Source organism: Osmia bicornis, chromosome 3, assembly GCF_907164935.1.
Source record: "Osmia bicornis bicornis chromosome 3, iOsmBic2.1, whole genome shotgun sequence".
Lineage (NCBI taxonomy): Eukaryota > Metazoa > Arthropoda > Insecta > Hymenoptera > Megachilidae > Osmia > Osmia bicornis.
Genome location: NC_060218.1, coordinates 4,238,454 through 4,251,574, shown reverse-complemented (window position 1 = coordinate 4,251,574; position 13,121 = coordinate 4,238,454). Strand labels below are relative to the sequence as shown.

Here is a 13,121-nt window from a genome sequence, read left to right as displayed (position 1 = left end):
CATATTACCCGCGGAATCCTTCAGGATCGCGAGGTCTCTCGAACCGAGAGAACGTACGCAAAAACGGGACGGAACGATTTCGTTCTTCCAGGCTTTCGACCATTGGGTCCGTCGGTATTATTACGAGCCATTCTTGTCGATCCAGTGAGTTTCCAGTTTTTCTGGACCCGAGAGTAGTCGAAGCACGAAGCAAATGGAACATGCGATTTTCGAATGTTATTTCCATCGGTCTGTTGGTGACTTTTGGTTTTATTGCGCAGGGAATACTGTTAAGACCGTATTGCCCAGTTTTTCCTCCGTTTTATGGATGCAATTTTCTCGACAACATTTCAAATTCAGTATATTGAAAATATCGTCGGAGCTTTTCTACTTCGTTTTCCAGTCACGTGCCGCGAACAATGATACAGAAATTGACCGTTCCATCTGCCATCCAAGGTTCAATACAATCGATAAGACGCGAGCATAGTTACAATTCACGTTAACGTCGATCGCATCGAGGGTAACGGGACAAGGGTGAAGAGAAAGGAAGTTTGTGAAAATTAGATCGAGTTCTGGACGGGCCAGTAGTACAGGACACCAGCAATTCCCTTCGTTGTGCCCTGCACTCGGCACTAATTAATCCAAAACGATTGTACCTGCCCGCATTGTTCCAGGCATCGAATTAATTGCGGCAAACGTTCGCAACCCTATCGCGGAACGCCCAGCAAACTTTCAACCCCTACACAATATATATATATATAACGTTTGCTGTATATATAACTAAGACGCTCCCGTTGTCGAGAATAGACGATCCGAAGGGAGAGAAACGAGTTTCGGTAGAATAGAAACTCTTAAAACCGGGGGATGACGAGTGAGACAAGTGTTTCTTACGACTGAAGTTTCTTCAAGCCGCTGGAACACAATGCTATCGTAATCGAGCGTGTTCAAACGAGAAAAGTTGCCCGTCTAGATTACGCAACAAATGTTGCGCGCGTAATTTGTAACCGGCGTTCTCTCGTGAGCCTGTGGTCAACGCGCTCCGCCCGACACCGTCCAAACTCCTGCGGTTTAAATGAAAGCTGACCGCGTCTGGATTCGTGCGCGTCGATCACTGTAAATGAAACGAGCGAATATCGAAATAGATTAAACGAGAATTCTTGACGCTGACGATAATCCTGCCAGATTGTATCGCCATTCTTTCTCCCGCGAACAAACGACCGCGCGTTAATCCGGAACCGTAAGCGTTCCACGAATTCGAGGGTTAATTGGCAGCCGACGAAGGCGGGAGCGAAGCATCCCTTCGCTGTCTCAACGTTTGCTCGTCATCACCTTTTCAAGGCTCCCTGTGCAGCAATTTCGCAGATAGCGGAACCGCTCGGTATTTACTCACCGTTTGCGTGTGCCGCGAGCAGATCCCTGAGCTGCTGTTGCCCGGCGGTTAATTCCACGCAACTAACCCTGACGCTGAATCTGGCGCCGGTCCTCTGTCGTTGCTCGGAAATTCCACGGAACAGCCAGGCGATCGCGCACGGTATCGCGCCGAGTGTGTGACCCGCTTCCGGTGTGCCCAGCATCGTGTGCGACTTGCCTAGAAAATAGAGAAATTTTATCGTCAGAACAAACAGTCGAGTAAATGGCAATCGATTTCTCTACCACCTCCGCCACGATCAATCGATTCGCACGGTTGCTCTTTGAAAATCCGCTTTCGATGCGTCGACAGGACAAATCTGTCGGTCGTCGTGCAGCGCAACAATCGCAATGCCTGATTTGCGGTCCGGCTTGACAATTAATTTGTTTACTATTCGCCGATGGACCGATGGGAACGCGCGAGCCGCGCGATAAACGCTCGATCATAGTTCGAACGCGTAACGAAGCCCATCAACGGGGATCTAATTTATACGGTGGATAGATTGGAAGCGATTAATTCGGTTACCATTACAACATCCGCGGGTTTGACCGGTGACGACCGAAACGAATGTAATCGAAACTGGCGCTGCGGTTTAACCGTCCACCTCTATTTTGTCAGAGAAATTGCGAAAGGAATCGTCGAACAAACTACCCCTCTATCTATTTTATTTGAAAAGAGTATATAAATCAAAAGGGGGTTTAACGAGGACACTTCACGGCTCGCCACGCTGAATCGAACAAGAATACCCTGGATTGTACTTTTTCCAGACGCTAGAATAGCATCCCCTTGTGGCGAGGGTGAAACTTTCGGATTTGCTACAAAGAAACGTAAGATTGGCGACCAAGGGGTAGTATTGATAGGGAAACGAAAGAGTCTTATTAAAATCATAAAACAATACGGCGCGGGGTGTGTTCGCAGAAAAGAAAAGAAGCGGAGAAAGTGACAAACGAACGGTTAGAAAGGGAGACTGGATGAGAATTGAAAGCGAAAGGCGTAAGAATTCGGTGGAGGGTCGAAGCCTGCCGGCTATACAACGAAATAATGGAAAAGCAGCGGCAGCCGTCGCTGAATCTTAAGCGTTATTTAATTGTTTTACCGTAAGACGGTGAATTATGTTGTTATTTAATTAGAAACCGGGAAAAAGGCTGACTCTCTCCGGCCATTTTCCGCCAGGTCCGAGTTCAACTTACCGCTTCGATTCAAACGCTCTGCGCGAATTAAATAATTTTATTTAACGTTAATTTTTCAATTCCAATTAGCATTTAACCGACTGAATTCTTTTTACATCACCATGGGAAAGATATTTCGATTCAATACACTCGCTACTTTTTAAATATATTTGAAATTTACCCCGTGCACGATGTACTCGTATATTCGCGCGATAGAAAACGCGGAAAATTTCAGCGTGAACTTTTACCGCGACGCGAGGAGGAACGGGGCGAAAGAAGGCGAGAAACATTCCCGGGTAACCGAGTGCTTTAAAGCCGATGCATCCCGCCGATTGGAATTCCCCTCGAGTTCACCCTCCAGTCGCGGTAAAGAGAATCGCGTCTGGTCCCGTCGATTACTCGAACGCAACTCGAATCGAAGTCGTCTCTGCCGAGTATTTCAACGCTCGTCGACTTCGCGAGATGGAACGTTAACGCAGAAATACCAAAACTAGTAACAAGAAAAGATGCAGAAGAGAAAATGCAAGGGTAACAATTATTGCCAAGTATTTGCATACGAAAGGGGTGCGACCAGTTCAAGGATGGATACATCCTTGTGCTTATTCTTTTCTCTCACGTTTCACGTTGGTTAATCTGCTTTTTCGGTGGTTTCTCGCGATGAAAGGATTCGACAGCGTGTACCTTAAGGGCCGCAGCTGATGCAGAGTAATTAGCAGCACGTTACAAAGTACAAAAGACCGTATTGTCTGGCTGGCATGCAGAGTGCTCTTCCTTCGCCCCACATCTCGCTCCTACCCTTCATAATTTTCTGTACGACAAATCCCGTTGCTTTCAAAGGGAGACTCGGGTTCCCTTGTTTTCATTTTTCTTTTCCTTCTTCTTCTTCTTCTTGGTCGCTTACCTCGCGTCGATCTTGCGATTTCTTCTTTGACAGTCTCGTCTTTCCGCGGCTCGATCGACGCTCGTCGAGGTTCCGCGTCATTTTAAGATTGTCCGGGCTCGTTCGATCGTTTCTACGATGCGTACGCCTTCTCTTCTTCTCCTTCTCGCCTCTCCTGCTCGTTCCTTTTGTCCCCCGTTCGTTGTATCTTTCTCTCTGTCTGTGTCAAAGCGACAGGGAAACGGCGAGGTAAAGAGTTAGGGGAACGGGTCCGGCTACAAAGAAACTAGAAGAGAAGGGAGAAGAATGACTCGCAGAGGGGCTGGGAGAGAGAAAGGAAGAGGAAAGTGCGTTGTCGTAGCGATGATCAAAAGCAGTTTGCTCGCGGACTTGCCTCAAGTATCTCCGTCGAAGGCGCGAGGGGGATGAAAGTTCGTTCGTTCGGCTTCCTTCCCAACGTCTTTCTTCGCTCGCGTTTCTTTATCTTCGCTCAGACTCCTACACCGACGCCGTTACCTTCATCTTTCTCTTCCATCGCGTTTCCCTTTCTCTTTTATACATATATATATATATATATTGATCATCCCTTCGAAGTTCGCGGGGAATTCGAACGATCGCGCGTTAAGGGAGCTCGATATCAGACACGAGAACTCGTCTCGTCGAACTATTACCGACTCCTCTTTTTCTTTTTTTCTCTTTTTTCTCTTGCCGTCGATACCGTCGCGATCGAATTCCCTCGAAAAGGGCGAGCAAAGAGGGCTGAAATTGCTCTTAAAAACACCGAGACGCGACCATCGATCTGACTACAATTGACTGAGTAAAAGACTTTGAATTTAATGCATTCTTTAGGGAATATTTTTTTTCACTTTCAGACCACGTTAGCACGAAAGTTATTGTTACTGAAAATCTAGCATGCCTGAGCGAGGATAATTTCCGGTTCGCGTTAAGATTTGAAAGCGAGCAATGAGAAAGATGGTGCGTGTCCCAGTAGCATACATTATCCCGTTTCCTTTTCGACTCCACCTTTTTGTTCCTCCTTCTCCACCCTTTTCTCTCCTCGTCCGTTTTTCCCGCGACCTTCCACCCCCTCATTCTTCCTCGACATTGCCGGGCTGAGAAAACCTTCCTTATCCTCGGTTTCCTCGCATAATCATGCATTTGCATGCAAACTCGATATCACTACTTAAAATGTAAAACAACTCTTGCGCGTCTCGTCGACCGCGTTCGAGGCTTAGCTTCCTGGCGGGAACGATGAAAAGCTAGCGGAAAATGCTGGCGGAAAGAGAACATTCTGCGTAAAGAATTGGCAGCGGAGAACTTGAACTTCGATAAGGGTGTCTTCTCGGCTCGTGGAAAAGACGCTGAAAAGACGTGTTGATTTTAGTGCTGTAGAATCGAGGATCGATCAATTATCATTCTGGAGAAAAAGCAGGATAAATATTTCTCTGCGCTACCATACGAGGGGTGACAACGCCTTCGTCTTCCTCTTCCGCCGGTTCTTTGTTCGACAAGGTTCGACGTCCTCGTGGACAAAACGCTATTGTCTAGTCCGCGTCTCGGCTGGCCGGGCCGAGCGTGGAAATAATTACATGAAATATGAATAGCTCGAGGAATCTTCGTCGTTTTTATCGTGCTACCGTGTTCATTCCCACTCGTAAGAACGAATGGGCATATCTTGGACGACTTGTTTACGCCCCGAGTTAACTAACGATGCAACAGAGAGCTAGACGAGTCCGTCGTTCGAAAATGAACGAAAATTATGGAATGCAGAGTGGAACGAAGTTTGTACTACTAATTGCACCGGATACTCGACGATGAATCCTTCTTGAGAATGAATTGAGATTGAACCAATAAATTTGATAATACCAGTTCTAATTATTTGAAGTAGTTTGTCTCTTTTAATTCTTACCTAATCCCGCGTGTCCGAAACAGAATAAACACCCGTCCGTTCCATTGATGACCGCATGGATTACGTCCGTCAGAGCGCTCGAACATATCTCAGTCTGAAAAGAGAAAAATGAAAATGATTAGAATAAAGATTTCTTCAAAACAACGAAGAATCTCGAGCACCCCGATCCTTCGCAGACTATCTTGCCCTCGAGCGATGTACCATGATAATTGATATCAATCACGTTATCCCAATTTCCCTGATGTTAAGTTATTTAACGAGAAGAGACGAGACAGGGGATGTTGATGGAACACGATGGACGCGATTTTAATTGCTGCTGATCGTCGCAGGGGGTGTACTTGGCTCGCAGAGGGGGGTGAACTGCGTTACTTTCGAGGGTAACGACGAAGCTTAACTTAAAGTGGTTAAGAAAGCGTTTGCGGGACGGTTTAATAAACGCGCCGGTGATGGAGATAGAAAAGGAGCGGATGATTAAACCGTGGCAACGTCTTTGGTTGTTTTTAATATATTCATAGACTGGATAAGTCTTTTGCCAGTGTCGAGAAAGAGCGCGTTTAGATTATCTATGCTATCCTTCCTCCATTTTCCCGTCAGATTACGCGTTTCTCTTCGCTCCTCGATACCCCGATGATTCTCGAGGATGCGACGATTTCGACGATCAACCGTAGAGAAAGAGAGAGAAAAAAAAATAGTGGGGAGAAGGTGGGAATCGGCGAAGGGTCGTTCGTTGCCGGGGTTCCCGCGAATTTCCTGCGGAAGCGACCGGGAATTTCCTTCGAGCCTGCACCTCGATTCGTTCGCAACGATCGATATAGAAAACGCATCGATCCTTCTCTTTTACTCTCGCAAGGGTTAGCAAACGTTCCGCGGCCGGAAGGGGCGGATAAAAAGGGAGAGAAATGAAGGAACGGGGAACAGGTTGCTGGGAATATCGAGAGGAAGATGAGGACGTGTCGATACCTCGACCAAACAAGATTGAAATCTTCGTGGACGAGAATCGGATGAATCTCGAGGCCTGCAGATGGAAAAGGGGAGATGAAAGCGGAGCTTTCCTCGCGAGAGGAAACGGTTTGAAAAAAAGGAGAGAACGAGAGAGGAGAAGATGGATAGTTTTCCAGAAACGAGAGAACGCCTAACGAACGAATTTGGATAGAAAAGAGGATACCCTTCAGGCTGGACTTTTTTTTCGCTTCGGTTAGCGAAATAAGGAATCCAGTCCCTCTTCCAATATGGTAATTCCAATCTGTCGTTGCTCGTTTCAAAGCAAGCATCCTTTCAATCGCGAGAAAAAAAGAAATTGTTTAATCCGCGATAACAGTTCGAGACGATGCAACGACGTTCGTTTTATTTTCATCGATCCTGATAGATCGAATTTCCCGCGCAAATGCTTAGGGATACGTCTTATCCGCTTTAATCGCGCGAAAACGGTCCGTTTCCAAATCCCCGAGACGAGACGAGATTAACAGAGCCGAAAGAGGCGAAGAACGGGTCGGTTCACGGGACAACAAGGACATTCATAATTATAACGGGATCATCCTCGGGGATATAATGCAAAGCAAACATATTTCGCGGCTACCTGCACCCTTCGAGAGAGCCGACAGCCTCCCTCCGCTTGGAAACGGCGGCATGACGGTTAATGAAATACGTGACCGAAGCCTCCGTCATAATCTCAAACACTTGATTCCGCGAGCCCCGCTCGGAATTGAGCGGAACGAAGGGTTCCCTGCGAGGAAAACATCCCCTTTCGAGGCGAGGATCGTACACCTGATAATGCGTTCAATTCAAATTTCCTCACCCCTTCGACGAGGGAGGGGGTTAAAAATATTCTGTACCGCTTGAATTCCAATAAAACGCTTCAAGATTAACGAAATCTGTCTATTTCCATTTTTCCACGCCCTGTGAAACTATTTTATTGACCCTATCACGAAGCTTTCCCTAATTCAGACATGTCGAACGATTGAAAAAATCGTGCATACAGATAGCGTCTCAATTACTTCGACAGAAGGGACGTTGAACATTAATTTCGGTGAGTGTAAATTAAAAGGGACGCAGGAGCGGGCGTCGCGGTGTGACTTACAAGCGACGCGAACCTGTCCCTGCGTAACTTCGATTCCACTTGCAGGACGCGTTCTGGTAACGCAATATTGGCGTGGTCGTGTGGAATACCAACGACACGGAGGGTTGAACGTCGAAGAAGAGGAGGGGAATGTCGATGCTCGTGGGCCGAGACAAGCTTCTTCTTCGTCGAAGAAGGAACTTGCAAGAACCTTACGTCTCTTTCCTTCCGCGAACCCTGTCGAGCAACCCTCCTTGTCCGCGCGACGAAATGTAAAACTCGTGTAAGAAAGTTTGGAAAAGAAGCTATGGGGGGAAAGAGAGAAACCGGTCGTGGGACGTTGGGGTGTCGGCGTGGGTAAAAGGGTAGCCTTTTAATGGCTGGAAATAATCGAATGACCCCCTTTCGCGAATCTCTTAATTCGCAAGTTTCCAGATGTCGACGGCGGTGAACGAAACAGGCGTCGCAACCTCCATTTTCTTCAACCCCCTGGCAAGGCTCTCATAGATTCGCTTGAAGATTCTTCGTGAAAGAAAGAATCGAGAAATACGTCTTCCTGTTTTCATAAAATCCTGTCGTAGCTGATGGAAGGAAAGTGCGGTTTGTTTCGATGGAGAAAAATACTTGGCAGTTTCCACCGACTACCTGAATAGATATTGACCAATTTCGGCACGCGTAACAGCGTCTGGTTACGATAATTTTATGCCACTCTTGTTCCGCAAAAAGCGCAAGGTACACAGCTGAAAGAAAACGCTACTAAAAGACGACGAAGAAAACGCGATTTCGCGTTTCCATGTACACGCAGCTGGCGCTCTGCATCGAGACCGCAGAAACGCAGCGACGTCGTTCGATGAAAACGGTATCAAAAACAAGCAGGCCTGAGGGGGTGCTTGGTTGTTCTCGTTTCGCGCGCACGTACACGCGGAAAGCTTGGTCGGTTCGCGTTCACGGGCCGATAATCCCGAAAATTGCGTCGCCATATGCGTGACATCCGGTTTTTGTTCACCGCACCGTGATTCGTTCGACAACTTACTCGTTTAGAAATAAATTCGTTCTATTCTTTGGAAATTTCAATCGAGCATCGAGGGTGAAAATCGAAGGAAGATGCGTTATACCTTTCCACCGTCTTTTCTCGAAGGGTTCATCTCGCAGCAGACTCAACACGGAATTTTCAACTCGTCAAGTTGAACGAGCAACTTCTCGCCGACCGATAACTCTTCGGATAACAACCAGAGAAGAACTTTTTATCCAGCTCGCGCGAGTATCAAAGTAACGCGTTAAGACCGATCGAGGGCTGGCGAGAGAGGAGGGTGAAGGTATGGTAACCCCAAGTCTCGGCAGCCGGTGAAATATGTCGCGATTTACACGGGAGATTGGCGTCATTGGCGCCTGGGGAGCAAGCAACAGCACCCTCGCCTCACCCCCGGCCCAAAAAGTAACCGGAACAACGCGCTGCTCTCGTGGTGGCTGATCGGATCGAAAAAGCATTCGCGAAATCCAGCGCTCAGTTCGAACGATGGAAAATGGAAATCTCATTAGATATATTTGTCATTTTTATTTATTTCTACCCTCTTCTTTCAGCTACCTCTGGGATACTCCTTTGTGTTTGAACCAGAAACCGGATTGCTGATCGTCAGGTCCGGATGTTGTCTGCTTTGAAGACGTCTGACGCGAGGCAGACACCTGCCAAACTTCATCAACCCTTCGTGAAAGCCGCCGGTCCGAGTCGTGGGCCGAATTAATCTTACTGTAATATGGAAATGCTCGGTTCGGTCAGACTACGGCAAGATCCGGTCGAACGGATCCGGTCTGGGTTAGAACAAGGAATATAGATGCGGCCAATTGGGGTGGATCCGTTCCACGGGCCCGTATGATTGGTTTACAGATTACCCTGACCCCTACCCTAGAAACGTCCGCTATCAACCCCTATCTGCTTACTCGTTCGACGATTCCTCTCGACCGTCTGACGGATGCACTTTTCCGATGTCTACGAAGTGTGCAGTGATCAGAAGTGGTGCCGAAACAGCAGGGCTCGTGTACAAGGGCCGAGGAATAATGGCGAGGCTGAACGTGACACGATGAATGAATTTAATGAATGGGAAAACGAGATACGGTTATCTTGTGCCACGATTGATTCTACCGAAACGAGAATCGACTAAGCGGGGTGGACACGGTGAATCGATTCTTTTGTCCACTAAATTCTACGTGTACTCGTCTTGGAAATACAAATTAAAATAATCTTTCAAAGACCTGAGGTTACAATTTACAGGAGAAACTTTCCGAATCCTCGATCCATTCGCGGCCCTCCGGTTTTAATCTCCACCGAAACGAGGGTGGAGTATAATTTTTCGGTAATCTCCATAATCGAATCGAGCCGCAAATTAGAAGGGCAACGGTCGGCGCGAAAGGTATCGACGGATTCTTTAATAAGAATTCGTCAGCCTTTGCTCCGACCCGCGTTGACTTAATAAAGAATTCAACGTGGATACGGCAATCTTCGGAAAGCTGTAATCCCGTTCCGCGTGGTCGATCCATTTTCGTCAGGAGAACAAGGAAGCGAGGTATCGTGGAACGTTCGATCAGCATTCACTGGGAAATGAGCAATAGATCGAAGCTACGGTTCCGGGAGAGAAGAGAATCAGTTGCGGATAGAGGAAGTAAAATTCGACGGCGAGAGGGAAAGATTGAATGAAGAGGAGAGAAAGAGAAGAGACGAGCGCAAGCGCGTACACCAGCGTATCGTCCACACACGCGTAATCCACAGCGTGACTATTAGTCGTAAGTCAATAATAAAGCCCCTGTCCTGGACCGACCATAATGGTCCCGGTGAATTATTCTGTCCAGGATGCATTGTCCTGGTCGGTTCGTCCACGGGGATAGAATTGTCGGCGTCCAGCGGCGATATATGCGGTCTACACACGCGTAAGATCTCGAACGGGAACGCGTCTAGCGGCGCATTCAGCCACGTAGGAGCTCCGTAATTGAGATGGATGTTCAATTAATTTGGTCAGGTTTCATTTGCACACCGACACCGGCCACGAATCAACCCACCTATTTCGAGCATACTTTCCTTCGACATTTCACACAGTCGTCTTCAAAAATAGTATCCTTCCAGCATTGTTCGAAGTATCAGAAGTATAATGCTTGGCAAATTGCCGTGCACGTTGTAAGGTACACCCAAGTGTTCGCATAACGACGCCCGAAACGGCCGTCGCGCGGGGAAGACGATCGAACAAATTGGAACTTCAAAGACATTTCCCTTCGCAGGGGCGGTTCTTTCTTCTCCGCCTTTTCCTCGTCTACCGTGGAAAATAAACTTTCGAGCGAGCGTGAAGGAAACGACGAACGGCAACCTGTACGCGTCTATTCTTACATAATGGTCGCAACTCGCGGGGATGAATGGGTCTGACAGGTAGGCGATGTTACGAATTTATCGGACGATTCGACCGTTTCTTAGTCGACGTAACGTCGGTTCGCGATAAATTTTCTTCCGTAAGTCGAGAATTTGTTACGCGAAAATTGTTTCTTTATTATTTTCACGTGTAGAAGTTGAGCAAAATTTGTTCCCTTTTATCTAGACAGCAGAGGAATCGTGTTACCTTTAGGCGAAACGTAGGAGAAGTACCGCGATAACGATGTACTACATGTTATTGGAAATTTTTCTTTTTGGTCGAGATGTTAAAGGATTCCGGTGTATTTGTAGCAAACTTTGCTCGTGGTTTCGCGTGCACAGATCGATCAGCGCAAACGCTAAATGACCATTGGTCTCGATCAACGACGTTAATTTACGACTGACCCATAATCAACCTGACGCGGTCTGTTTGCGCGTCATATTGGGACGCTTCTCCACACAGCAGCCAGCGACCGGGTATTCGCGGTTCGCGTATTTGCGGACTCAGGTAGCAAAGGTATCCATTGGCCGAAGATTATCGGCGAGCGAGAATTGCAACCGGACTGAATTACATTTCCGACGTGTGTAATTCGACGCAGTCGATCCTGTGATACATGCGTTTTTCAATTCGCTCGTAGATCCACCGTCGCGTATAGAGATTTTATTTCAAATCTTTTGTGCAATGACAAATTAATATAATAAAAAAGTTTCACAGTCGAATTAATCAGAACTGAAGAATATCTACCATTCGCGGTACAGTTTCTCTAGCAACCGAACGCGGCTATTGACAGAATTAATCATCCCGTTAATTCTCTGCTATTCGATTCTGAATTCAATTCTCGTCCCTTGCCAATTTACGTAATCTACGAGCCACGAGCAGAGAGACGGAAAAAATTGAAAAACCGAGACGTACGAGAGGGACACTGGTTAAAGATGAACCACTTTTCCAGGACTTTCCCGTATCGTTCCGCGACGCTCTTTAAAATATTCACGCGATTCTGCGTTTGACGGCCGGTCGAAAAGGACGAAACGTCCCCCAGGACGGCAGGCCACGCTGCAACTTTCCTGTCCCCTTCCCTACCCTTCGATTCTGAAGTTTCACTCGGTTCAGGAAACGTTTCGACCAGCAGAATCTATTCCAACCCATCCATGGTACAACCAAAGTGAGAGGGTGGGTTGACAAAAAAGAAGAGAAAAAGGATAAAAAGAAAGAAGAACGTTGCCATTGTGACTTTCGATGACAATCGTCGCGGCCGACAGACATTTGATCGAATCAATCGATCGTTTTCCATCGGATTCTTCTAAACACAGCCGAATAGAAGGGTACGGGTTGCGTCAAAGGGCGGAAGGGTGGGGAAGGAACGAAGGGCTAGTCCCTGGGGAAGGACCAGCAGCCAGTGCGGGATAGAGAGAGCTGCGTGAAGGGGCAGAGAGAAAGGGGTTGGGAAAACCGAGTAGCTCCGGGCTCATTTGAATCCGACGCTCGATAATGTCCCCGGAGAGCACCGAAATATCTCGTACACGCGCGTACCTACATGCATCGCGCGATATTGCAAGCCATCTTCTTTCCTGCCCTCCGAAACGCATTCTTCTCCGACGTCGTTCATCAATGCCACGGAATAAAATTCTGTCCTGCTTAGACGACGAAGAGAATCGCGAAAGTCTTTTGCTGCTAGAAGAAGAGAAGACGTTGCTGATCGATCCGCTCCGCGTCGCGGATGGATGCACGCGCGGCAGTCCTTTTCATTTATCTGGAAAAGATCGACGAGGCGGAAACGTCGTTGCGAAAGAAAACGATGATTTAGCAGCGAGTTACGTTTGGTAGGATTACTATATTCTTTCAGAAGATCTGGAGAAATTTTAGACAGTCGAAAGATAATTTTAATTAAATACCTAAATTAAAGTACCACCGCTTGGTAGATGCTCGAGGAATGCTCTATAAGGGATGAGAATAATCGTGGCGAGAAAAGTTGGGGACAAAGTGTTCCCCTGTTAGAGAAGAGTACTCCGGTACGCAAATTCGAAAATAATCACGACTATCAGGATTCGATTGGATTTGCTGGAGGATCGTGGATAGAAGTCACTGGCAAGAAGCAACATTCGCCCGAGGGGATGTTGAGAGATGGTGCAGCAAGGGGTGGAGTGGATTTTCCTGTCGGGAGGTGGAGTTTAGAGGTCGGGAAATTAGTTTAGTTATGCGCCCGGCAGGGACGTCTCTCGCGTCTCTAGGATGAACGTAAGCCGACGACAGAGCACGTAGACGTTCCAACTTTCTCCACCCGTTCATCTTTAACCTTCCCCTCTCCCTAGAATTTCTCTTTTTCCTATT

At 47.3% G+C, this 13,121-nt stretch overlaps 1 protein-coding gene across 6 annotated transcripts in view; it reads right to left on the bottom strand.

Annotated features, from left to right (window-relative positions):
- Positions 1-13,121, bottom strand: part of LOC114871226 — a 230,496-nt gene that overhangs the window by 14,273 nt on the left and 203,102 nt on the right. For all 6 annotated transcript variants that reach the window (XR_003788540.2, XR_003788541.2, XM_046285060.1 and 3 more), the window contains exons 8-9: positions 5,346-5,439; positions 1,370-1,567 (exon numbers count right to left, since the gene is read on the bottom strand). Coding sequence is in view for 4 of the 6 variants with exons in the window: in XM_046285060.1 (XP_046141016.1) it covers positions 1,370-1,567; positions 5,346-5,439 (292 nt within the window). In the remaining 2 variants the exon portion in view is untranslated. The remainder of the gene's footprint in view (positions 1-1,369; positions 1,568-5,345; positions 5,440-13,121) is intronic.